A 26,582-nucleotide genomic window follows, 5' to 3' on the forward strand; every position below is an offset into this window, starting at 1 on the left:
AGCTCCCAGCGTCCTCCAGCATAGTGTTCTCACTACATACTCCAGCTCCCAGTGTCCTCCAGTACGGTGTGCTTAGTACACCCGTTATCATAGTCTCCTCCTCTAGTGTAGTGAGCTCACTACCCACTCCAGCTCACAGCCTCCTCCAGTGTAGTGTGCTAACTACACACTCCACATCATATCCTCCTCTAGTGTAGTGAGCTAACTACCCACTCCAGCTCACAGCCTCCTCCAGTGTAGTGTGCTAACTACACATACTAGATCATACCCTCCTCCGCTATAGTGTACCAACTACACACTCCACTTCATATCCTCCTCCAGTGTACAGTAACACTACCTCTTCCAGACAAGTGCATACTACACACTCCAGCCCAGTAGGAGAGAAGACAATATTTACACAAGCCAGCCCACAGCTACTAAGCAACAGCAGATGATCCTCAGCAGGCAGCGAGAGAATTTGTGACAACAAATCACCATTTCATGTCTTGGGGATTTTCAATGCATTCGTATCACTTTTTGCACAAGTCACACGATCTTGCTATGGGCAGAGCATTGTTCACACAAGTGGATGGTCAGAAACAGAATTATATTTAGGTACTGGCAGAAATGGCTTTCTGCTGATACAGCAGAGGAGAAAAAGTGTTTCTCCTTTGTAGGGCATGGCAAATGTTAGCACCTTCTAAAGTGTTATTGTTCCAAAACTCTATGAACAATGCCCAGGTCCATAGTCTCAAAATTATTAAAATTTCATTTTGAGCGCATCTGCTTCTTAATCGCTCTTTAGGATTACAGCGCACGATATACCACTCAGTGAGCTGGCCTCACATACCCCAAGGCATGAACACATTGTGGAAGCAATGCACTGGGCTGCTCCCTCTGCAAAGCGACTGCAGTGCGGTGATGAAGATTGTGTATTCCGGGCAGGTCCCAGCACAAACAGCCATTAACCCCTGGCATTAAAACGTAAGTATAGCAATAAAAGCAGCATCACCTAACCTGCAAAACACCACCGCTGGGATTATGGTGTCGATGAGGCCTGGGCTGCCATGGTGTGGTACACCTGAGACACAAAGAATGCCAGCTTTATTACTGCAGACACAATTACATCACTCCCTTTTAATCACAGTACATGTAATTAACAGCCATGTGGGGATTGCTAGAGAGGTGCAATGTTGTGTGTTTTTTTTTGCTGTTAGTAGACACACAGTGGCAGGTCCAGTGCTTGACCCTTGCGTAATTGACAATAAGGAGGTAGGAGGAGGGAGTTTAGTCTTAAATTAAATTTGAGTGACAGTCAGAGGAGGAGGGTAGTGGTGGTGTGTTAGGAGCTGCCCGTCCTCCCACAAGGGGGGCAGAGGCAATTTTCAGCTCTAGTGATCCAGGTCCAGGGACGCTGAAGTCCAAACCTAAAACACAGCTCATTTCATTGACTCTCAGCCTCTCAGCCACCCCTAAGCTCAGGCCGTGTGTTCTTCAAGATGTTAAATGAAAAGAGAGAAATTGAATGGCCACATCTATTCAAAAGAAGCAAATCCATGCATATAGACTATCACTCACACACACTCACAGGTGCATTCTTCCTCAAACACACAAACAGACACATTCACCCGAGCACAAAACACAGGCACACACTCATATTCATGCTCCCGCTCTCTCACACACATACACTAACACACATATGCTTGCAGATTTAAAATAGAGGAAGGCTTGCTAACCTCACCATCCTCACAAGTACAGTACTTCTGGGGATGCAGAACGATCAAAGCACTAAAGTTAAAGATTCAGCACTAAAGTTGAAGACTCAGCAGTAAATACTTGTAAGCAAACATACCGTGCATGCTTAATGCATGTACATACACACATAAATACAACTTGAGACCTTCACACAAACACACATACTGTATATGCATAAATGCACATTGAAACAAATGCACATTCTCACCGCACACACACACACACACACACACACACACACACACACACCATCCAGTAGGAAAGCAATTACTGGTCATCACGTAAACGTACGTTTTGAGATTTTTCAAAAGATTCAGTGGCCGGTACACCACTTAATATGAATGTATCCAATTGCATATGGGAGTTTATGAGTGTTGTGGAGTCCCTTGGAGTGCAGAACTCAGATACTGACCTAAAGTGACAGTCTGGCCAAGTGGCACCAGCCCTTCTTAGAACCTACTGGCTGGAGTGATTGACAGCTGGCACCAGACTGTCACCCCCACCTTTGGCCAGCAGCTGTAACAGGAGTCAACATCTGGAGCAGGTCCTGAGGCTCCGGACGCCACAGCTCAAAGCGAAAGCACAAAATCAAACCTGCACCCGACGTGTCGGAGGCAGTCACCGGGGGAAACCGCGCTGTTACTGAGGATGTTCCGACATTTCAGTTCAAAAGCCTCGTCTGATCCGGTGTCACCGCCCGGTTTCTGCAGGCTAGCTGTCTCTCATTCGCTATCCTGGTTAGCACCAGGGAAATGTCATCATGACAGGGACATGAAGGTTTTTTGTACACCTTCAATTTAGAAGTAGGATGTTCTAGTGGGGACAAAGAGGCAGTTCAGGAGGAACAGGATTATCAGTAGAATTATAAAACAGGTTTCAGGTGCTTGCTCACATCATCCACAGGGGGCATTATACCTCAGTGTGCCTGCCAGACCATGGTTGTCCAGAACGGCTTGAGGATTTGGGCAAATAGATCCGTCCACCAATGTGTAAAATTCCCTGCCGTCTGGAGGCTGAAGGATCCCTGTGTCGGTGGGCAGCAGGGAGAGCTAGAGCAGCCGCCACCACAGTGGGTTAATGTCCGAGTGCTGGAGGATCACCGCCGTACTTGCGCACCACGCAGCAGGAGAGCGAACGCTGTCTGAAATCACTCTGATGTTATAATCCGCCGCTCAGCAGCCTGCCCCAAATTCCGCCTTTTTTACCCCACTTTTTTTTTGTTTGCGTGCTTTTTTCAGATATCACTTGTTGGACTTTTCCGATTTTATGGGGATTAGTTGAGCGGGGTGCCATGCCTAATGCAGTGATCAGGGATTTCTGGCAAAGATGATAACAGGATTTTCTGTAGTTATGTGGGGACGGTGTTAATCTGGTTGGGCCAGAACCACCAATAAGGAGGGGGCAGGGGAATAAACATCTGTCCCCTGCCCATCCTAGTCAATAATACAGAGTCCTCCAATTGAGGGAACCACTGCAGAATTACCAGCTCAGTTTGACAATGACAAGAAAAGTGATTCAAGGTCACAGGCGCATCACAGTGCTACAGAGTGATAGAGTCATGGAACACGTATGCAAGCTCAAAGTCATAGCCCAACAACATTGTGTGATATTACACGCGACATGGCTCAGGCAGTAAGAGCAGTTGTCTGGCAGTCGGAGGGTTGCCGGTTCGATCCCCGCCCGGGCGGTGTCGAAGTGTCCCTGAGCAAGACACCTAACCCCTAAATTCTCCTGACGAGCTGGTCGCGGCCTTGCATGGCAGTCAATTGCCGTCGGTGTGTGAGTGTGTGTATGAATGGGTGAATGGAGAAGCATCAATTGTACAGCGCTTTGGATAAAGGCGCTATATAAATGCCTGCCATTTACCATTTACACAAACTGCTCTGCCGTCTTAGGCTGCATACAGTAGGTCTTCCCTGATAAGAATGTGACAATATGCAATGATTAGCCAAATTGCAATGTTACTCAAAATTAAAGCGTCATTTCACAGTGAAGAATGGAAACAGTCATACTGCACTGACTCACAGTGTCAGAGTCATAGTTCAGTGATTCAGTGTGAGTGTGAAATCATGCAGAATACTGGCCAGAGCACTGCCCTCCAGCAGCTAGCTTCAGCAGTGCATTCATGAGGATCTCCTCTGGAGACAGGCGGTATTCCTGAGGGACAGGATGGTACACAGAGCTGAGAGTCAGGCTACTGTGAGCAAACAGGGAACCGGGGAACCTGAATATTAGCTAATGGAGTTTTTTTTCTCTCACTTTCTGGCATTGATGCAGGTCCTGTCTCAGATACTGTCATGTACCCAAATGACAGGTTTTATGAGGCAGGAACAGTTTTGCATGTTTGCCATTAAGGAGGTTCAGGAATATGACATCAAAGCAGAGAGGAGGGCTTGAGATAGGAGCTGTCATTAGTACAGGGGTGTATGTCACTACCATTCGAGAGAGGAGTTTTGCATAAGGTTTGCATAAGTGGATTTATGGCAAGAATAGTGTGGTTCACTTTGCTGTCATTTCAACAGGAGACAGGTGCTTGCAGTACAAAAGCAATAATTCTTGGGCCAACAACACAGCAATCATAGCTTCAATGTAAGATTGGAAGCCAAGGATACCTTTCCTAGCAAACTCCTCCTTTGGAGACATAGCTCAATGTGAGGAGGGGTTGGGTGGCATGTTCTCAAACAGCCGAACAGGGATCTTTCCCAGGAACATAGCACATTTCCCAACAATTCTTCCCACTCTAATCCTGGTGGCAGGCATCCTGGGAAGAGAAGAAAGGCCTGCTGTGTTGGCACGTCTGTTGCTCCAGTCCTCTTCCCAGATTAGTTTCACAAGTGGTGTTGTATCTGTCACTGATAACACTTAGCTCTGTTGGAGGGAGAAAACCAAAGCTCCCTAATCGGCCACATTTTAAAAGCGAACATCTTCATGCTTCAAGCCAGCGCTAGGCTCCCACAGGAGGAGAAGGGGCTGGAAAGAAACGTCACAATCCTGGCCCTTGAGTGATATGCAGAAACATACATGTATGCAGAAAGTTACAAATAAAAAAAATAAAAAAATTTCAAGCAGCAAAGTTCAATTAACTTTTAGTTTTGCTGCCTAGCACTGTACTTTCGTTTGTTAGATGGTTATGACACATATTAATTACCTGGGATTTCATTTTTTTTTTACAAATCACCTAATTTGACTGTTCATGGTCTTCTGCTATACACGGTGTCCTCAAGCCTTCCCCTGGTGGGTGGGCTGGCTCCCTCATCACTGATGTGAAGACAGTTTCTGCCTTCCAGTGCAATCATGTCAGACAAATCTTTTTTTAATGATTGCATGCAAGTCAGGTGTTTTTCAGATGAACAGAATCACTCACTATAGATAGAAGGCATTTGGCACTAAATGAACAGCAGTAGTTGAGGTTAAAGGCAAGTTTGTGTAGGCTGTGTAAAATCAAAGGAGAGTGTGCTTGCTGAATTCTAAATACATTTTAAAGCAAGAAAAAGTCTTTCAAGATTAAATGCCAGTAGAAATTGTCTCTCTTCATGCTACCCACTTGGTATTTGAAAGATTTTAAAGATTTAATGCATCAAAATCCTAATGAGTCATCTGAGATTGTCCATTGCCGCAAGTACTGCGCTATCTGTGCATACTGCAAGTAGCTTGAGGGAGGGCAGATGGAATATATTGTGGCAATTTTCTACAAAGTTTCATGTAATGATGTACATCAAAACCTATTCAGCATTACAAGATGAAACCATTTGAAGAAAACTTATGTAGGTTTTGGTTTCATATTTACTTCTCAGCTCTCGTTCAAATAATTTAACATGAAACATAAAACTTCTAAAATATTCTCTACATTTGCCCAGTGAATCTTTCATAAACAAATATTAGCTTTAAGCTGGAAAATTTCAGTCCAATGAATAATAAAGGGTGACCGCAAGCCATTTCTAGGCTTCATACAGAAACTCATGTTTTTTTTTTCTTTGTATTGTGCCCAGGTGTAGCGGGTCGGCTGCCGGACATTAACCCAGAATGAATGGAATGGAGCTGTCCAACTTCACCTTCCTCAATGGCTCTGAGGGGAACGACACCGAGCCGCTGTTGCCTGAAAGCCCCTACAAGACCGTGGAGGTGGTGTTCATCGTCCTGGTGGCTGGCTCTCTCAGTCTTGTCACGGTCATTGGCAACATCCTGGTCATGCTTTCCATAAAGGTCAACAGGAACCTGCAGACCGTCAACAACTACTTCCTCTTCAGCCTTGCATGCGCAGACCTGATCATTGGGCTTTGCTCCATGAACCTGTATACAGTGTATATTGTGATTGGCTACTGGCCGTTGGGGCCTGTGGTGTGTGACCTATGGCTGGCCCTGGACTATGTGGTCAGCAACGCCTCGGTCATGAACCTTCTCATCATCAGCTTTGACCGTTACTTTTGCGTTACCAAACCGCTCAGCTACCCAGTTAAAAGGACCACCAAGATGGCAGGCATGATGATTGCAGCAGCCTGGGTCCTGTCCTTCATCCTGTGGGCCCCGGCCATCCTCTTCTGGCAGTTCATTGTGGGCGGCCGGACAGTCCCAGAGAGGGAGTGCTACATCCAGTTCTTCTCCAACGCCGCAGTTACCTTCGGCACTGCTATCGCTGCCTTCTACCTGCCCGTTATCACCATGTCAGTGTTGTACTGGCAGATCTCCAGAGCCAGCAAGAGCCGTGTAAAGAAGGAGAACAGGAAGCCTTCTGGGGCTAACCAGGAGGCCCTTTCCCCCAGTCACGTTCGAAGCCACATCAACAAACCAAACAACAACAACGTGGCGGCGGACGACGCCGAGAGGAGCCAGATCCACAACACCGAGAACCTGGCCAACCAGCACGACGGGAAGCTGCAGAACGGCAAGGGCCCATCCAACGCCAGCGGGGAGGGCGAAGGGGAGGGGGAGGAAGGCGTGACGGAGAACTGTACGCTGGGCGAGGAGAAGGAGAGCTCCAACGGCTCCACCTCGGGCAGCGCGGCGGCTTCTCAGCTGAAGGAGGAGGAGCCGGCGCAGGCCAGGAAAAACTGCCACACCAACGCCAACGCCAACCCCAGCCCCGTGCCTCCTCGAGCCCGGGCCAAGGCAGGGGGCTCCAAGCTGACCTGCATCAAGATTGTGACAAAGTCACCCAAAGGCGACTGCTACAACACCGGCAACACCACCGTGGAGATCGTGCCTGGCGCTGAGAAGCAGAACTTGGTGACCCGCAAGATTGTTAAGATGACCAAGCAGCCGCCCAAGAAGAAGAAAGCACCACCGTCGCGTGAGAAGAAGGTCACCCGCACCATCATGGCCATCCTGGTGGCCTTCGTGGTCACCTGGACGCCCTACAATGTCATGGTGCTCATCAACACCTTCTGCTCCAGCTGCATCCCCAACACCGTCTGGACCATCGGCTACTGGCTCTGCTACATCAACAGCACCGTAAACCCTGCCTGCTACGCCCTCTGCAACGTCACCTTCAAAAAGACCTTCAAACACCTCCTGCTCTGCCAATACAAAAACATTAGGTCAGCCAGATGAATAGACATCTACAGGTTTCCTCTCATCCTTTTTCTTTTCTTTTCCTCTTTCTTTTTCATTTTGATATCCTGTTGTAGCACTTTACAGAAATGCAACTGCAACCATGTGTGGAGAGGAGGGTTGTTGCAGACTTTTTTACCACAGTGCATAGAAGATGGAAGAAAGGGTAGATTTGAAAAAGATCTCGAAACATTGAAAATGACTGTGACAGGCAAGTCTGAAAAGTACATCATAGCAGGAAAAAAACAAGCATCATATAAAACGGCACAAATAAAAACATAAACGAAAGAATATGAAGCACCAGGGAAACCTATTTATAATTGATCAGAGGCGACCACTTTATGCTCATATATAAAGTGGAATTCTGCAGCGGCAGCACTAGGTGTCTGCTGGAATACAACTGAGGGAGAAGCACAGACTGGTGAGTGTATAGACATCCAAGGAACACAAGAACGGGATCGAGAAGGAAGGGGCTTTCACACAGGAATCTTCTGCACTGCTATATACAACACAAAATTCAAAGGGAAAATAGGGCTGACTGAATATACAAATACAAGCCCCTGTGTTTGTTATTCAGTATAAAAAGAAACCCCTGTATATATGTGTACATATCTTTAAACATATTGTGCATGTGAGTGCGTACGTGTGTGTGTGTCCTGTCTGTGTGAGTGCGCTTGTGCTCTTGTAAGAGAGAGAGATAGCAAGAGATGCAGAGAAATTGTGCGAGAGTGTCTGAAACCATACAGAACTTTATTTATTGACTGTGTCACTGGGAAGGTTGGACAGGTATTGCAAAGGTGAATGTAGCTGCCAGCTTCTGCTCCTGCGGGGCCGACCTGTGTGCTAGCGTGACTCCCAGTCTGTCAGCTGGCCAGCACGCTCCCAGGACCCCCTGCGGTGCAGTCACATGCAGTCGCTTCTTATGTCAACGCTCCTCCAGGGATGACTCATTCAGTTCCCTCAAAGGGACTGCCAGCGATGAAGAGATAAAACTGCATTTTCAATCACGTTTCTTTTTTAAAGCGAGTGCATTAGATTCACACACTTTTTTTTCATAAACTATTTTAATCACCAGATCCTGTCTTTTGTATTCAGTGTCATGATGTATGCGGTACTGTAAGAAAAGTAAATTATGAAAATCTGCATTTAAAAGGTTAACAAAATGTGCACCTTTTAATTTCATTTAAATTTTTAAATTTTATTTGTATAGCACTTTTACAGAAGATTTCCTGGGCATGCAAATCATAGCAGTGATGAGGGAATGTGGCTACACCACACAATGGTGAAAAAAGCTGGTATGTGCCATCTGTGAATCACTGATTTAATAATTATTTTTTTATTGCACACAGCAAAGGCTTTTTATTCATTTGTGCAAGTCGGTGATTGACACCATAGGGTCCTGTAGCTACACCAATTGCGGGTTTCATGACTCCTCAATCTCCCATCACTATTAACAGCACTCATTTTGCGTATAATTATGGCCATCATTCTGGGTAGTATACGCAGGGCGGGTTCTACTGTGGGCATAGGCAGCTGCCTAGGGCGCCATCCATCTGGGGGTGGTGGGGGGTGTTCGACAAATGGGACCACAATCGCTATTTTCAGAACACCCCTGCCACCCCCCGCGGGTCCATCTAGGGTGGCTGAAAGGCTAGATCTTATGACCCAGATTTCAGAGAAATAGTGTGAGGTAGTTTAATTTGTCTGTAATTAGGGTTACCATTACAAATGACCCCCTCCAGGAAAAGGTTCTGCCTTTCTGAAATATATATATTTATATATATATACACCGTATGTATGTATATGTAGGCCCACATTAAGCAAAAAGAAACAACCATGGTGAAAATAACTTTATGTATTTTTTACATTTCTTAGTGGCACAATCATGAAGACCATTGTTTTTGTTAAAACCATCACCATCAGTATCAATATTTAAAAAATGAATAAGAACTATGCCATGATGCCATTGTTTGTTTGTACGGATGATAGAATAAAACTCAAGGCTCGGTTTATCATCAAGCTGTACTCGCATGCTAAAGACTTGTTTTACTTTTCGCAATATTTGTATATAAGAGGGTGTCTTATCAGCCACTTGAGGCATCAGGCTTACCCCTGAAATCATTGATTTATTTTCTGTATGAAGGCTCAGTCTGTGGCTGCCTGGACTTCCACTTGATAGAGATGTTTGAAAGTGTTTCCTCTTCACCAGAGAGTTGATTAATCAGAGAGCTAGCTCTTCATCAGAAAGTTAGCCCTTCATTAGAGAGATGGGTCTTCATCAGCGAGTGACCTCTTCATCAGATCACAGTTAAGAGATTTCATCAGAGAGCTTGGTCTTGATCAGACTCGGCTTTTCAGTGACACAGGCAGGGTACACATTCTGTTTCTGAACAGCAATTTACCCTGAGAAGATAATGGCAATATTCTGTTCATTCTCAAAATGGACAGAGAGACACTACTGTTTATATGCAATATGTACATGCATTTTGCCTCTGCAAGGAGGAGATGTGGCAAGGTAAACTGTTTGTTTGATTACAGTTCAATAAAAATATCAGTAGCAGATGCTGTAATCAAGAGAATCTGTTGATAATATTAAGACAGTGTATCATATATTCCTGAATGTGAAAATAGTTCAATAAGAAGCATCTCTCACCTTTCTTAAATCTCAAAAGCAATGTGAATGCATGCTTGTGTTGTTACCCTAGTGCAGGGTTAATTCTTATTTGCAGACAACATAGTCTTGCAAATTAAAAGGGCTACTATATGTTGTTGTTGTGAGGTGTTGTACGTCTACACTTAATCCTTATTTTCTTTTAATGAAATCCTTCATTTCACATTCATATCATAGTTTTGTATAGAAAATGCTGTCCTTTCCACAAGCACATGAAACTCCATTAAACACACCAGATTTCAATCAGCAGTCATTTCATTTAGATCTTAATTCAGATTCCAATCAAACCCTTTGGCTTTTAAAGAATAAAAGCCTTGTTCTAAGGTGTTTGACATTTATAATCGCCAGCTTCACCAGCTTGCTATATCCTTTTGTTTCATAGGTGTTCTTTCTAAAAAACAATATCAATGCCTGCAAATGAGTGCCAGTCAAAAAGACAGCCAAACAGAGAAGCACACTTTGGAGATGAAATGCTGAATGCATAGCCAGCTAAGTGGGGAGGAAAGGCGTTTTTCAGTGAGGCTGTGGAGGTAGAAAGAAGAAAAACTCTGCTTGAACTGCATATGATTAGAGGCTGATGAGGAGTACCTGCAGCGTTGATGAAAGGGACCCATTACACACCATATCTACACACCGCGCCCATGTTCTGAACAACGTCCCCCTCCATCTTAATCCCATTAGGCGTGACTCTCCATACGTCTTATCATTGTTTAAGCAGGCGTGAACCTTTCTGGGGGAATATTTTATTTCCTTTACCCATCTCTGCCTCTCTTCCTCTCCCTCTCACGTGCACCTACACGCATATATGAACATGCCTGTATTCACGTACAGAAGGAAATTGGTGTTATTTGATTTTGATTGAGTATAATCGGTGAATTTGAAAACATAAAACGGCCCAATGGTCAATAAGGTGTGTGGTTCAGTCCCTAGGGCGGTGGACAATTTGTGTGGTCAGGGGTTCGATCGCCCGCCATGACACTTTCTGTGCCATGATCTGTCACCATGTCTGCTTTTAAATACCCAAACCTTGGAGGAATGATAAACGGGACTGCCACATAAAATACGTTTAATTAATCTTTTGCCCCAATTTTTTTTTAAATCAAGAAACTAGTGCTTACTGTAAGCCTGCCAATGCAGAGCAATCCCATCACAGCTGCTGCTTTTGAGTAGGAAGCTACTGGACTTAAGCGTACCATCCTGAAAAAGCATGTAATTCAGACCGTCAGTTGTGCCGCACAACCCCAACCCTTCGAGAGAAGCATTTATCCAAGTGTGCTACGCAATCATTTGTCACTTTGATAAGTGACCCGTTTCTGGATATCATCTGTCATACATCTAAGAAGTTGGCTGCAGCCTCCCCGCTTTCTAAAATGTTTGATTAATCTTTGACTAAGCTGTCATATGAGTGATAATGGTGCGGCTCGCTAACACAGCTTGAAGTCCGGTGGAGATTTGCCATTGTTAGCTTGGTGTTTGGTGACAACTGACAGCCGCTTTGAAGAGGACGTGCGTTTAGACATCTTTATCGCCTCCTGTGAAATGCCACATGTTGACACATTCAGATGTACAACAACAAGCCCTTAGAGTGCGTCGCTGTAGAGGATCGACTGCAGGCTACTGCAGAGCATGCACGCAGCAGCAAGCCTTGGTGGAGGGGAGGTCTACACCGGTGGGCCTACTGTGAGATCCCATGTTGTGCTGTCCTTTGAATGTTGACGCTGTTAAAAGTAAAGGGCAAAGACGGGCCGAAGTGAAGATTGACTTAGGTTTGTGCAATTCTTTCCTTTGAGCTTTTCCCCCAACTACCCTGCAGTGTACAGCCCCGATAAGCCCAGGCCGTGTAGCTATGGAAACAGAGGGGGGGCATTTCATCTTGGGGAAATGCACAGCAGGCTGAATGTCTTTACAGATAGCTCTGCATGCTAGATGTTTACAAACTGGGGGTATTCCTGGATGTTCAGCCAAAGGTTGTTTGAGGTTCTGTGAGTCTCATTTGCAGTGGCATTGATTGTCTGAATATCAGGCGAGCAGAAATCTGCTAATTTCTACTAGATGGATGTGTTTGTAATTGTTTTCCACTCTGAGAAGCATCTGCCTCACATCCCCAGAAAACATACACTCAGTGAGCACTTTATTAGGTAGACCTGTACACCAGCTTGTTAATGTAAATATTTAACCAGCCAATCATGTGGCAGCAACTAAATGCATGAAAGCATGCAGATGTGGTCAAGAGTTTCATGTGTTTTTCAGACCAAATGTCAGAATGGGGAAGAAATGTGACCTAATTGACTTTGATCGTGGAATAATTGTTCGTGCCAGACAGGGTAGTATGAGCATCTCAGAAACTGCTGATCTCCTGGGATTTCCATGCACTACAGTCTCTAGAGTTTGCAAAGAATGGTACAAAAAAAACAAAAAACATCCAGTGAGCAGCAGTTCTCTGGGCAGAAACACGTTGTTAATGAGAGAGGTCAGAGGAGAAGGGCCAGACTGGTTGAAGCTGACAGGAAGATGACAGTAATGCAAATAACCACTCATTACAACAGTGGTATGCAGTAGAGCATCTCTGAACACATAGCACGTCAAATCCCTAAGTGGATAGGGGACAGCAGAGTCTAATAAGTCTAATAAATATGTAATAAAGTGCTCACTGAGTGTATAAATACACATTGCTTGCATTGGTAAAGGAGCATTAATTCTATCATTAACATAAACCCTCATAGTAAATAAGGAACATCATCATATGCATGTCCATATGAACATGTTATTAAAGTGTCACCTCGGACACCTGATTCTTTTTTTGACTATTCCGAAGGGCTATAAACTTTTATGTAAAATATATTCAGTGCTGGCCTGTCAATGGAAATGTTTTTATTTTGTGGCTTAACAGAACAGAAAGTATATATATTTTTATACAATAGGGTTTACAAATAGTAATTCAGATTTATTGTGTTTCCCCAGGGAAAGTGTGTTAAATTTAAGAAAAATCACGAAAAATAAAAGTTAACACTCTGGGCCCCCTTTTTTATTTCTTTTATCCCTGTTGCCACAACTAGAAGCATTTCCTAACTGATTCAATTCACACCAGAGTCGGAGTTGACATGTCTCACCACTGCACTGAGTCAAGTGCCTTAAGATTTAGACTGCATGCTTGCTTAATGTTCAATGTGTTGAGTATATTGATTCAGTATGGTGGTCTTTAGTAGCAGCATTTGCTGTTATAGTATAGATTTAGATTACCCACCATAGTGAATGTTTGCAAGTGTCAATAATTTCCTATCTTACTTTGCCATATCAATTGAATTCTAGTTATCTAATTCTATTTATCTACCATACTGTAATATGGGATAGAAACAAATGTTTATAGAAACATATTATGCTTTAAGATCTATGAGTCCTAAAAATGACTAAATTATTTTTCTTTTTATTTAACTTTTTTATTTCAAAGAGAGTCGCAGATATTTTGCCTATTTTGTTTCCGTTTTATTATAATATAGTTCATATTTAAATTTACATTTTGATTAGTTGAATTATAAATGTACAAAATGTGATTTAAACACATCAGTATCTAACTGTTTGGGTCATCTCTGAAGGTGATAGATCACTCTCTCTAATCCACATAGGTGTGTGTGTGTGTGTGTGTGTGTGTGAGTGTGTTTGCCTGTGTGTGTGTTTGTGTGTGTGTATGTTTGTGTGTATGAGTGTTTGTGTGTGTGTGTGTGTGTGTGTGTGTGTGTGTGTGTATGTGTGAAGGCATCGCTTGCGATGTAAAAACTTCAACAAATAAGGAAAAAGCAGTGACAGTATGCAGACCGTTAAAGACCTTGGGAACACACTAAGTTGTTATAAAAACTGTGCTCTCACACTTCAGAGAAGTGGACTGTGTTTCCTCATGTTGTCATATTACACAACGTGTCTCAAACACCTGGCAACCAACAGCTGAATGTCAGGTGGCCAAAGACGCTCATTGTCTGAAATAGATCAGAAAGTTAAAAATAATTTAATAAATGAATATATAAATAAATACATTACCAAATAAATAAATAAATACAAACATAAATAAATACATAATGGAGATTTATATCTTCTGAAAACAATATAAACATGAACACAAATGAAAATAAATGACTTTGTTTTTTTAAATAATTTTGTATATCTCTATGTCTGTTGTACTGTGTTGTAAAAAATGTATAGTAAAATAATTATGATAGATGAACCAAGATAACTCGCAATGAACACTTATGAGACTGCAGATGTGTGAACAGCGGGGCAGGAGGTATCACTTGCCTGTGGCCAATGACAATTAAAGTAGCATGCACTGCAACGCTGAACAAAATGGCACCACAAAGCAACTCGGCAGGTCCTAAATATCCACTGTCAATGAAGATCCCAGAAAATCAAGACAAACTGGAAAACCAGAGAACAGAGCAATGCAAAACAAAGAGCGGGATTGTGAGGGAGCAATAAATGTTTGTTTCAGGGGCAGTCAGAGCAAGGAGACCAAGGAGGACCTGGAATTTATCCATGTGACTACGCCAACTTTTTCCACTTTCCTTGGTTTTTTGCACCTCCACTTGTTCTGGATCCGGCATCAAATAATGATTCTCTACAGTCTGAACTTAAATGCATGTGGATGGTGGTCAGGTGCGAGGGGAGAAAAGTCAATGGCAAATTTGTAAAGCATATTCGTACAGACAGATGAGCTCCAGATTCAACAAGAAGTGGTTTCACCAATGGACAAAGTGAATAAAACATTTACTAAAGCATCCGGAAATCATTAATTTACCCACGTGGAAAAAGGAAATCAAGAATATCATATGGAAATACAACCACAGCTTGAGTCCAAGAAAGATATTTGCATGTTTACCATTTTCCAGGAAGTTGGAGAGTTGATATTTGAGAGGGGAAAGACAGACTTCTTGAATTTTCTTAATTTTCAGTTCATGCCGTTTAACAAATATTTCCCAGGAACTGGCCATTAGCAGGAAGTCTGGAAATAAAGCAGGTTCTCCGAGACAGTCCGATGTACAGGATGTTCAGTTTGAGTTGCCTAATGATCTGTCCATCATCTTTGTGCCCTCATCCACTGTGATGCGTGATTCCTCATGCCGTAGATAATTGTTTGTTGACAGCATATTGTTTGCATTGTATATATAGTATACATTATATGTAATACTTATACAGTACAGTTGAAGTGTACATATATGTGTTTGATAGCTATTTGAATGTGCCCTTACCCATATCCTGAACCCTCTACCCAAATATATTTTCCAATGTACAGTACTTGTTTTGATTTATTTTAAGGCTTATTGGTTATAATTAGGAAACTCTTGAGGAGGATGATTTGGGTATCAATGTCACAAACTTCTTATGAAACTGTATTATGAAATACATTCAATGGATATGTTGTGCCATATTCTTTGGACAAGGATTCAAGTAAATAAAAATAAAATCACATATTTGTGAACAATCTTCCTTTTGTGTACATTCCTGTGTTCAAGCACACCATTAACCCTGCCTGTAGTGCCCCCTTTTTAACACAAGCAAAATGACATACTCAAAACAATGGTTACTCTTCTTGAATCGTTTGACTACAGGCATAATCTTGGTCTCTTCTGAAAGGTAACCCTTATTTTCCAGTATAATTATTTTAAATATTACTGAAATAGAGTAACAGAAGCTGAAATGCAGCGGAAGGGAAAGTTTTTCCTTACCTTGAAACCTTAACTTGTTTTAGTGAATACAGAGGCATGTGGCTGTGCCTGGTATGCTTAGAAACCCAATGGATCCACAGTCAAAACACTGAATAAATCCTAGACCATGTTTGATGACAATAACATATTACAGGTATTTAAAGGTGTAAAATGCTCCTAGAAGAAGTGTGTGCTGAATTTAGCTTGCTTTCCCTCGGACTGGCCTCCCCCTCCCTCTCCCTCTCCACCTCCCTTTCCTGGCTCTCCCCTTACCACCCTAGGCAGAAGCAGGTCTAAGATTGTTGAAAATAACTACATTAGCAATCTAGTTTGTTATACTATTTATAGAGGTCAATTGAAGATTTCACCCCCATCAACACATCAAACACATCCAACAATTTCACATGCCATTTATTACTTAAAGTTAAGCCTACTCGTTTTTTTAAGCATACTGAAAAATAATACAATATATACAAGAAAATATTTAGCTCGTCGGTATAAATGGGGTCAAGTCATTGAACATGCCTTCTGCTGTGGAATCAAAGCTTCCTCCACAGAGTTTTCTGTTTAGATGTAGGCATTGTAAAATTATTTTCTTAATAAAAAACAGAATTTCTTGGCATAATATCTCAAGTACTATTTGCCAGTGCTTAATGTTGTCGGTGTGCATAATGAAAAATGTATGGTTTATTTAAACAGGAGAAACATTGTGGCTTGGGATTAAAAACTTATATGGCTTGCTGGACCCTTGTCATGATAAGAATACTGACTTTACCATGATTCATGTTGTCTGTGGATTTCCAAAACACATGCGAGGACACCCAAGCTTTTGCCTCCCCACGTTATAAAATAAGGAGTCCTTGTCGCTAAAACATTGGCATTGTAAATATTTTATAGGGATAGCAACATGAGTTTTAATACTTTCAAATGCTGTCAAACGATATATCCTGTGAACAGATTTATTGAAAATTTCACCATAGAAAAATGGAATCAATAAACCCACTTACTGTAAGGGGTAAAGACACACCATGATAGCTTGCAAGCTAAGAGACAGCAAGATGTAAGTGGTATAATGCTTCACTTGCCAATACGCTCTAAAATTCTGCCAGGATCGCATTTTATTTTAAAACTCTTATTAAATATTTTAATGACCATGGCCTCCATTTTCAATGCAGGCAATAAAAGGTCATAATTTGCACAAAATCCAAAATATCATGATATTCTCAACAGAAGTGGTGCCAGACAGTAATGCAAATAACTCTGAACACACAGACGACTTAATAAGTCAAAAAAATAAGTCTAATGAATATCTAATAACATGCTCACTGTGTGTATACTGTATAAAGCCATCCAGCCATATCCCAGTAATGAAATAAATGTGCCAATGCAAAAAATTTTGCAAACAATATTAATGCATTTATTGTTTTACATACAAAGCCTTCCAAGAATTGTTTATTCAGCCATGCTTGATGAATTTCCATTGATATTTGGGACTGAGAAGCCAGCTGGCATTTGGATGTGTCTTTTTGTTGCAAAATCCAAAAACAGTAAAATAGCACTGAGCAGTTGCTAAGTAGTTTATTTTTTATTTTTTATTTTTTTTTGGTGGGGGGGTTATCTACCATCATATTTTGGCTTTCACATCACAGTTTTTTGTGGTTTTGTTGTTTATTCATTACACAACAGCCCTGCTATTGTTTTGTTTGTTTGTTTTTTGTTGCCAACAAAATGGAGATTGTTCTTTAGTGGCTGAAATTTTAAAATCGATATTCAATTTAGATTGCTTTCCATTTATTAAGCTACATACACTTTATTAAGTATTTATTAGACTTATATTTTAGACTTATTAAGTCTTCTGCTACTTTAGCCTATCCACTTAGAGGTTTGATGTGTTGTGAGTTCAGAGATTCTCTTCTGCATACCACTGTTGTAATGTGTATCTGCATTACGGTCACCTTCCTGTCAGCTTGAACAAGACTCACTGGATGTTTTCCTACCAAAAAACATCCAATTGGCAATTAATAATTTAATAGGAAATTTTTAGAGGACATCTTTAGAATCTGTTTGCCTACTATGCCCTATAAGCAATTTATTACTGAGAGTAACTCCCAAAGCCATTAAATTCAAAGCCAAAGCCATTTGATTCAACCATCCAGACACCGTATTTGTATCAATATTCTTATGAAAACAAGATTGTCTAAGACAGCATGGTGACAGTCAAGCCCATGATGTCTGTGTATTACAAAATATAAAGTACATATACTGTATATACAGTATGCTTTGATTTAAATAAATGCCAATATTTGGAGGAAAAGTTTGGGCACCATCCCTTTTGTCCACTGTTGCCTGGTTCTTTAATATCTTCTATAAAAAGCCATAGGTTTCTGCTTCAGTACAGTATATCAGTTGGCCCTAATCCAGAAAAAAACCTTTCTTAAATTCATTTTATTCTGTTCTTAAGAAAAGTACCTATGAAAAACGAATGCGGAAACATGCGCAGACCATTGAATTTGTGCATATCCCAGGTGAATTAGACATTGAATGCCAGTTCTTTGTAAATTGGATTCCCGTGCATGTCGATGCTGATTTGTGTGCAAACATCAGCCATTCATCACTCTCCCCAAACATATCTGGACATTCCCTAAAGACTCGCTCTCCCCAAGGGACGATTTTGTAATGCAATCCCAAAGCAGAAAATAAGTCCATGGTGTGCTAGGTTTGGGAGTAAGCTTGTGAGTCTTATTCGCTCATCATCAAGCACCATCATCAATAATTTTATCAATAAATAGATAAGAGTTTAAGTTGAGTTGGGTTGTCAGATGTCACCTATGCAAACTGCTGCTTACCTTTCAATGTTCCCATTCTGATACCATAGTTTATATTATGGCATGGCAAGAACCATTTATAGCCCACTTCAAACTTGGAGTTTGCCCTATGTATTCCTTCTAGAGCTTTTTCTTGGTTAATAGCTTTCAGTTTCCCTGTAATTAAATACCTAGACTAGATTCTTTAATACAGTTGCTTTTTAATACAGTTGCTTTGTTGTACATTGCTCTGGATAAGAGCGTCTGCCAAATGTCATTAATGTAATGTAATGTAATCCTACAGTTTGTATGTATTATTTTGTTTTTAGATAAAAAAGGGTAGCATATAGAATTGCAATAGTAAAAGCATAGTGAATTTTAACAAATATTTTTCTCATTGTCACATGCACATTATCAATAGTTTTCCTAGTTAATACTGAGTAATAGCACTTAATGCAAAACTAGCAGTGTCCCACAAAGATCGCTTAATGCTTTTGCCAATATCAGAACATTGGAGGTTATCTCTGGGACATATTTTTATCTCAGTTTTCTCGTTTCTCAAACTGTCTGTGAAAAATTTTATATTGACATGAGCTGCCATAACCCAGATTATGTGTCACGATTTATCACTGCCCTGCAGCTCCTTCATTATTCCACCACTGACTTGTTTATCTCAATATTATTATGAATTTTTCATATTCTTAGTACTTCTAGCACATTTACAGTTCTAAATACAAAACAATGTATTTTGTTAGATGCTATTTACACGACCGATGTTCATTCATTTTTATGCATTTAGTTGCTGCCACGTGATTGGCTGATTAAATATTTGCATTAACAAGCTGCTGTTCAGGTCTACCTAATATAGTGATCACTGAGTGTATATCAAGGGTGACTTTACAGGAGCTGCAGACCTGTGGTGGATTAGCTGTATATATCAAACAGCTGTGGGGTTTGTTTGTCTAGATATGGATTGATTACCTGACTATTTGTTGGATTGGATTGGATTGCATCGGTTATTCCGAAATGAGAAACTGGACAAAATCATTGAGGGTCGTGCATGTGATTGTGGGCACGCGTGCGTGTGTGTGTGGAGGAATCGTTGACCAGGGCAGGGGCAACTTCTACTTCTACATATACATTATGTATTAGCACATACCAATGCAAAACACTATATCAGTTTGCTTTGCATTTTTAAACATTGGCTATTAAACAATATGATTTTTTTTAAAGAAAAAGTTAATACTTTATGTAACTGTTTGTAATGCATGAAATCATACCAGCACATGCTTTATAATAAGCTATTGAATGACATTATGGCACAGGCAATCACAAAAACACGAAACAGTGATTGGACAAAGCTTTATGTTTTAGTTTCTTCTATTATGGGCCCCATGCATTCAAATGCATTGGAACAGTGCCTGACGAGTCACTCAGCAGCCCCTGCTCTTGCCATATTAATGCAGGTTTTTAAAAACACATGCCCAGAGACTGAGGGATGATGACTATAACTGGAGACTGAGACTAATTGGTTATCTGTCCAATCAGATCAGTAGATACATGTCAAAATCTGTAATGCCATTATATGGAGGTTATGCCACTATAAGGACGCAAAATTTTCCATATTTATAAAAAGGGAAATAAAATTTCCTTTTGAGGTGAAGTCAAATATTTCTACTCAGGGGAACTACAATTAGGGGAACTGGAGGACTAAGGGGGCATATCCTTTTGGTACTCAATATTCACAGACATCAATGCCACCAAAAGAAACTGAATCAGCAGTAGAATTGGAATGATTCAGTCATACATGTATAAGCCAATAAGTCCTCCATCCAAGTGTTAGATTCATCCAAGTGTACATTCCTGCCATGGTCTCCCAAGTGGTATCTGAAGCTGTCAGTCAAGTGACTCAGAATTGTGATTAACATTCACTGTCTGTGTAGCTAGCAATCTAGGTTAGCAATGTATTGATATTTGGCAACTCGGTTTACTGTCAAAGAAAAGTTCAAGTGTAAAAGGTTAGATAGCTGGACAGCAAGCTAATTTTATTTCATATACCATAACAAAGATAAGCCATGAAAATATTTTTGTGCTTAATATCATGGTATTTATATACCATATACTTTGCGAATACATTCCAGCCCAGAGCCCAGAAGCCCAGAGAACCTCATAACGCTTAATTATACAGCGGATAAATCCGGTCCATTGTCTCTCTTGGTCAGTTGGCGTTCCAGTCGTGGCAATATCCACGATATACGCACGACTAAATGGAATGTTCACACATCTTTTAATATTACTCCGCGTTAGAAGATCACGGTTATCTACTTTGTAACCGAAATTAACGTGACATTATCATGATTTCGCCGCTAGTAGCCTACCAAAGTAAAATAAACTGAACTAGAGCAATGGGGAAACATTATTATTAACGTTAGCAATTCCAACCAATTAACTACTATTCAGCGGAAGAATACATTTACCATAGAACATAGTTATATTAAAAATACATTCATTTAAGTTTTTCTTTTGCGGAAATATGAAAGCTAAATGTGTTAATCGTTGTATAAAGGCGTTATGGAACTAGAACCTGTGGTCAATCGTGGATATTGGCACAGCTATGGGGTGTAACGGCTAACCACCCGCTAGCTGTGGCAATATCCGCGATATACCACGGGTTCTCTTTCCATAACGGTTAAATATTATTAATCGCTAATGCAGCAGTAGCCACACATCCATGCAAAGAGACAAGTCCTCAAAAATACCCTTTTTTCATTGGATTCCGGGATGGGCTTTGGATCTTATAATCATGCTTGCAGTCGCAAAACTAATGATGGAAGTTCTATAAATGTATGACCCTCCTATAAAAACTGCCAGCACAGTTATATATACATTGTCTGCCCATTAGTTAGCAGGTCATAAGAAATAGCATGTCGATCAAAATAGAATGGAGGGCTTTACTATTGGATAGGTAATACAAAAAAACACATACTATTGACTTATCACTCAGAGTGGAGAAAAAGTCGAAATTGAGATAGTCTCATTTGGATTTTTTGTGTTTGTGTGTGTGTGTGTGTGTGTGTGTGTGTGTGTGTGTGTGCTCGCATGTGCTTGTGAGTTTGTTTGTGCACACTGCAAAGTCACGCATTTCAAAGACCATTTATAGCCCTTCACTGGTGCTTGTTAACATATTTTATTCACAAAACAATGCCAGAAATATTTAAGAAAGATGATTCACAAACTATGCACTGTGGCTTTCAGCTCCAACTTTATTTAAAAAAATGAAATGATTTGATAAAGAGGGAATAAACCACAGAAAGCCACACACTGCACTGTACATACTTCAATGGGCAAAGAAAGGATCCATAATGAAAAGTACAAAATGACCATTCAAGTTAAACTACTTATTAAAGGGCCCAGCAATGCACTGCTACTTCTTGTAATTTAAAGTATTTAGAAAAGTATTTTGTTCTCAAAATTTCAAAATGCTGACAAGTTCACATTGTTTCCTATTATGAAAAAGAAAAGTAAGTTAAAAAATCCTATGAAAGAAATACAATAATAGATTACTATTATTAGAAGGATGTATTAATTTCTCCAGCTGCATAGCTCTTTTCATAGCTCAGCACAACTGAGATCCTTCAGTACTGTGGTTTTTACAGTGTGCTGTGGAGATGTGAGTCAAATTAAAGGCAGTGGGGTTGTTTTCTCAAAGATCTGTTGTCATAATCCAGAAAACTGACCAAAGAGGCTATATTGTGCTGAATCTTTTGTGATTCTATGTCTTTAAATCAAATCAGTTGTCATTGCCATTTATATTTGATGCAGTGGCTTTTGGGACAAGCTAAAGTGACATAGGGCCAACACAGGCACAGTGTTGCCCCCCGTCTGTGGGAGGTAGTCGCGAGGTATACAGTAGCAGGGAGGCAGTTTGCCCATTACAAGATGTAGCAGCTACGTCACTTAAAACGGAATCAGATTTGCATCAAAATTATCAAGAAAAACCTTTCTGAAAGCAAACAAATAAATATTGCAAAGAAAAATATTAATAAAACCTTTAAAATATTGGAAGTGTTTTATTTTCTATGCCTGTGCAAATGATCTGTTTGTTTGATACTTTTGATACATCTTCCAAAGCACAGCACCGATAAGTGATGCAATGGGTAGACTACCACCACAGTACATCACGACTCCCCTGTTTGGGTAGTTATATGCTTAAAACAGGTTGAACTCCTGAGTTTCAGAAACACCCTCATAGTTAAGTTGGGTACAGTACAAGGTACAATTCAGAATGAAAATCTTTTTTTCATCTTTAAGAATTCACTTAGCAGTACTAACTAAACTGGTAGTTTTAAAAGTTATGATAAGCAGGATGAACAAGACAAGGGTTAAGTTCACAACATACCATCAAGGAACAATGATAGTATTTTAGAGGAAAGGTTCCCTTTCTGTTCTTTCTATTATCAATAACCAAAACACCTACAGTATACAAAAAAAAAAGAGCTATGGCCATTTTCTATCGGAGGTTAGGAGAGGAAAACATCATAATCTTTTGTTTATCATTTCTCAGCTCAGCTGTTGCACAGCTGCTATAGTAGCTCTTCCCAGGCTGAGCGGAGGACCTACGGGGGGGAGAGAAAGGGAGGAGAGAGGGGACAGGCAGGGCGTGGTGTGCACTCCCAGCCTCTGCCTCTCGTCACGAAACCTCGCTAGTCCATCGGGGCACGCTCCTTCTTCTTCCCCTCGCGCTTCGGCTTCTTGGAGTCTGCAGGGGAAGGGCGCCGCTTTACCACGACAGCTTCAGCATCAGGCTTTTGTGTTCATAACACCTTTGATGGATTTGCTTGATTTCCTGAGCTCTATAGCTCGTGACCAAGAAAAATGCATCCCTCAAACATTATTTATACTATTGCATGAACAAGCCAACATAAAAGACAATATTTACAATATTAAAGTAAATTGAGAGTCAGTGCAAACAACAGGGCTTTTGCATTTTATATTATCATCTCAAAATATAATCAGTAAGTAGTTTACATCCTATTGATATTACATAAGCAACATGTTTAGATTTAATTGGACATTGAAATCCCTTGTACGGCTCTTTAAATCTGTTATTAGGCCAAGCATGTTAATCCGTTCATCAATCACAGATCCTTATTTCCACACAATGATTTTAATAAGTTTTACAAGGCACAGCAGGTATTTTGCGGTCATGAGATATTAGAAATACTAATGATACAACAGTGAAGAAAAGAAATTCTTAGGTAATGATAATTTAGACTGGATTTAACATGCATTTTGTCACTTTGACAGGGATACATAAATCTCACTTTCAGTCGTGACCTTAAAAACCTGTTAGTGTTCCTTTTTCCACAACATGAATGCAATGTTCTATATTCAGTACATATACTTACTGAATTATGACTTAATTATTTACATTATAATGTTTTGGTCCTGTTGTTTTTCAGTTCAGCTCAATGACTCTAGGCACAGAGTGTGTTAGCTGGATAGATATCAGTGAAGCATATTCATTAATGGGCTTTTGTTGTCAAATTAAAAGCATGAATGCTGGTTTCATGTGTGGACATCACCCCAGGTGTGGAGGGCAATTCATAATGGGTGGAGGGTCCTCCAGATAATTACAGGGGACGGTCATTTCATGCACAGATGGAACTGCAATGTGACCAGTATTATTATGTGGAGAGGAGGAAACAAATGAATATTTGTTCTGAGGTTACGAGACTGGAACTTTTGTTTCAATTCATATAGGAGGTACTGCACTTTTTCAAAAGGCTGTTCATTGTTAATGTGAAGTGTCCATATGAGAACTCGAATTTTAGTATCTGTGAAATTAGAGTTTGGCAGGCGAAGATACCAATATGGCCAACTGAAAAAAAAGTTTTTAAAATGCAGGAGGGATTCAACTGGAGTCAAAACAGAGCATTCTGTTTTAATGATTTTGTTTATGTGGCAAGCTGACAGACATTTTGTGAAGTCTGGAAGTGAATGTCTGAAGAAGACCACACCACTCAAAATGCATGCTATTGTAAGTGCAAGTTGATGAGACATTGACTGATCGTTCCTTTGTCTGTCTGTTTTAAGTGCTGCATGTGGATATACTGTTATGCTTTGCACTGTTCTGTAATAAACAGACACAAATCCTTTATTATTCACACTATGGTTTCTCACCTCTCTCTATCTGGTTTGTTCATTTTTTGTCACTTTTCAAGCAGCCAATACTGCTCCACCATTTTGATTCTACACTTCAAAGAATGCCCTGATGAGAGAAGCAAGGCAGAGGTGATATCCTCTCAAAACTCAGCATGCAACTAATTCTTTGTCTGGTTTCTGTCATATAACACTCCTAATACAAGTTGAAGAACAATATATTCTTCCGTGTTGATTGTACAGGATTTTAATTCTGTTTTGCTATCTTGATACCAAACTCAGATATAGGTATACATCCATGGACAGGTATTTGGTGCATGTGCTGTACATGGCCTCCTTGTATGGGTGTGCAGAGAAAATACTCAGTGGCTAGTGACTTTGGAAAGCTACTCGGCACATTGTTTGGTGAGCCAAATAGTTAATGGCAAACCCTGATTATACTGTATGTCTTGCTGTGTGAAACAAATCATTAATGCTAAGATGTAAAATGCGAATGAAAAAATATATGCAGCAGAGAGAGAGAGAGAGAGATAGAGAGAGAGAGAGAGAGAGAGAGAGAGAGAGAGAGAGGTCGAGGGCACGTAGTTTATCACAATGAATGAGTAAGAATGAGCAGTGAATGAGCAAGTAGTGATTTGAAAGTGCTGAATGCATCCATAAACAGCTATTTTTAGACTTGAACCAGTGGGAGGTACACGGAGACCTCACACTGGATTAATCAACACCTGGTTCTTCTCTGTTCTTCATGTTTGACTTTGCTTTCCTTTGTTTGACTTCTGCTACTGATGCAAGCCAATGCAGTCTTGTTAAAAAACGTCATTTTACTGGTTTGTGAATATTTCGGGTTCTATAAATATAAACATGAATGTATACATGTGAAACATACATACTATACATGCAAGCAGGGGAGTGCATTAAAATGAATGAACAAGGTATTTATGTAAAGAAATGTATTCAAAATTACTGGCATAGTATGGTTCCCAGTTCCCTGTCATTGGATAGGGCACAAGAGAGGGCAGTAACAGTGCTGCCCATTCCAAGATTGTACTTCCACAACCCCATGAAACCTTCACACCCCCACCTCCTGTACCTCCACAACCCCACAAAAACTTAACATCCCCCAAGAAGGGGGACGCTTAAATAAAATTCTGTCTAGAGCCCAAAAAAGCTCAGGGCCAGCCCTGGATTCCAGCCCACTGATTTTAGTACATCTACTTCACACAGAGATCATTTTTATATACAATTTCCTTTGACTGTATATGCAGATTTAAATGTACCATATTACGGGCAGTGAAATTTAATTATAAAACATAATTATCTCAGTTAATTCTGCCCATAAAATTTCCATGGATTTGCAGAGTTTTCCTGCCTCATTGCTTATTGAAATATGTGTCATCAAGCTGTGTATCTTGGCTGACTGTGCAGCTCAGTGACTGAGACAGGACGTGTGAAAAGGGGCAGCTGCATGTGCTAGTGTATCTCATGAATTTCCTGAGGACACTGCCGCCACGAGACAGGCCAAAAATCGCAGTTGCACACTAAATTGTAGGAGAAAATAAGAAGTTGGAATAAATTAAAAAAAGACCAATACCGTATCTGCTAGCCTTCGTGAGTTTGAGAGCTACACGTGTACGTTTAAAACAGTACTCTTTTTTCAGAATTGATAGCACAATTAAGACAATTATTTCCCTAGAATGACCATAATATATTCTTGCAGTGTGCACAGAGGAGCACTATGGTGTTTCAATGTCAATAATTCATTAGCAGTGAAGCGCAGAGGCCAGATCTCATAACTGTCTATAGCACACATGGTCTGAACTTTCCCTCTCATGGGAGCGTCTTTCTCTTTCTGTTATTTTATTTCATTCCAGACTGCTGATGAATTTAATCCAGACAGCCTGGAATAGTTGAAATGTTTTCAGCAGACATGGTGGGTGATAGGCCTGCTGTCTGAATGTATAATGTTACACC

General features: G+C 40.7%; 2 protein-coding genes across 3 annotated transcripts in view; one reads left to right on the top strand and one right to left on the bottom strand.

The window, feature by feature from the left end:
* chrm2a (cholinergic receptor, muscarinic 2a) overlaps positions 1 to 7,281 on the top strand; it is a 75,098-nt gene extending 67,817 nt beyond the window's left edge. The window contains exon 2 of the mRNA XM_061252845.1: positions 5,724 to 7,281. Coding sequence (XP_061108829.1) covers positions 5,758 to 7,281 — 1,524 coding nt within the window. The 5' untranslated portion in view covers positions 5,724 to 5,757. The remainder of the gene's footprint in view (positions 1 to 5,723) is intronic.
* Positions 7,282 to 21,620: 14,339 nt separating this feature from the next.
* ptn (pleiotrophin) overlaps positions 21,621 to 26,582 on the bottom strand; it is a 36,204-nt gene continuing 31,242 nt past the window's right edge. For both annotated transcript variants that reach the window (XM_061252277.1, XM_061252278.1), the window contains exon 5: positions 21,621 to 23,208. In XM_061252277.1, the coding sequence (XP_061108261.1) occupies positions 23,153 to 23,208 (56 nt within the window). In that variant the 3' untranslated portion in view covers positions 21,621 to 23,152. The remainder of the gene's footprint in view (positions 23,209 to 26,582) is intronic.

Source organism: Conger conger, chromosome 8 (genome assembly GCF_963514075.1).
Source record: "Conger conger chromosome 8, fConCon1.1, whole genome shotgun sequence".
Lineage (NCBI taxonomy): Eukaryota > Metazoa > Chordata > Actinopteri > Anguilliformes > Congridae > Conger > Conger conger.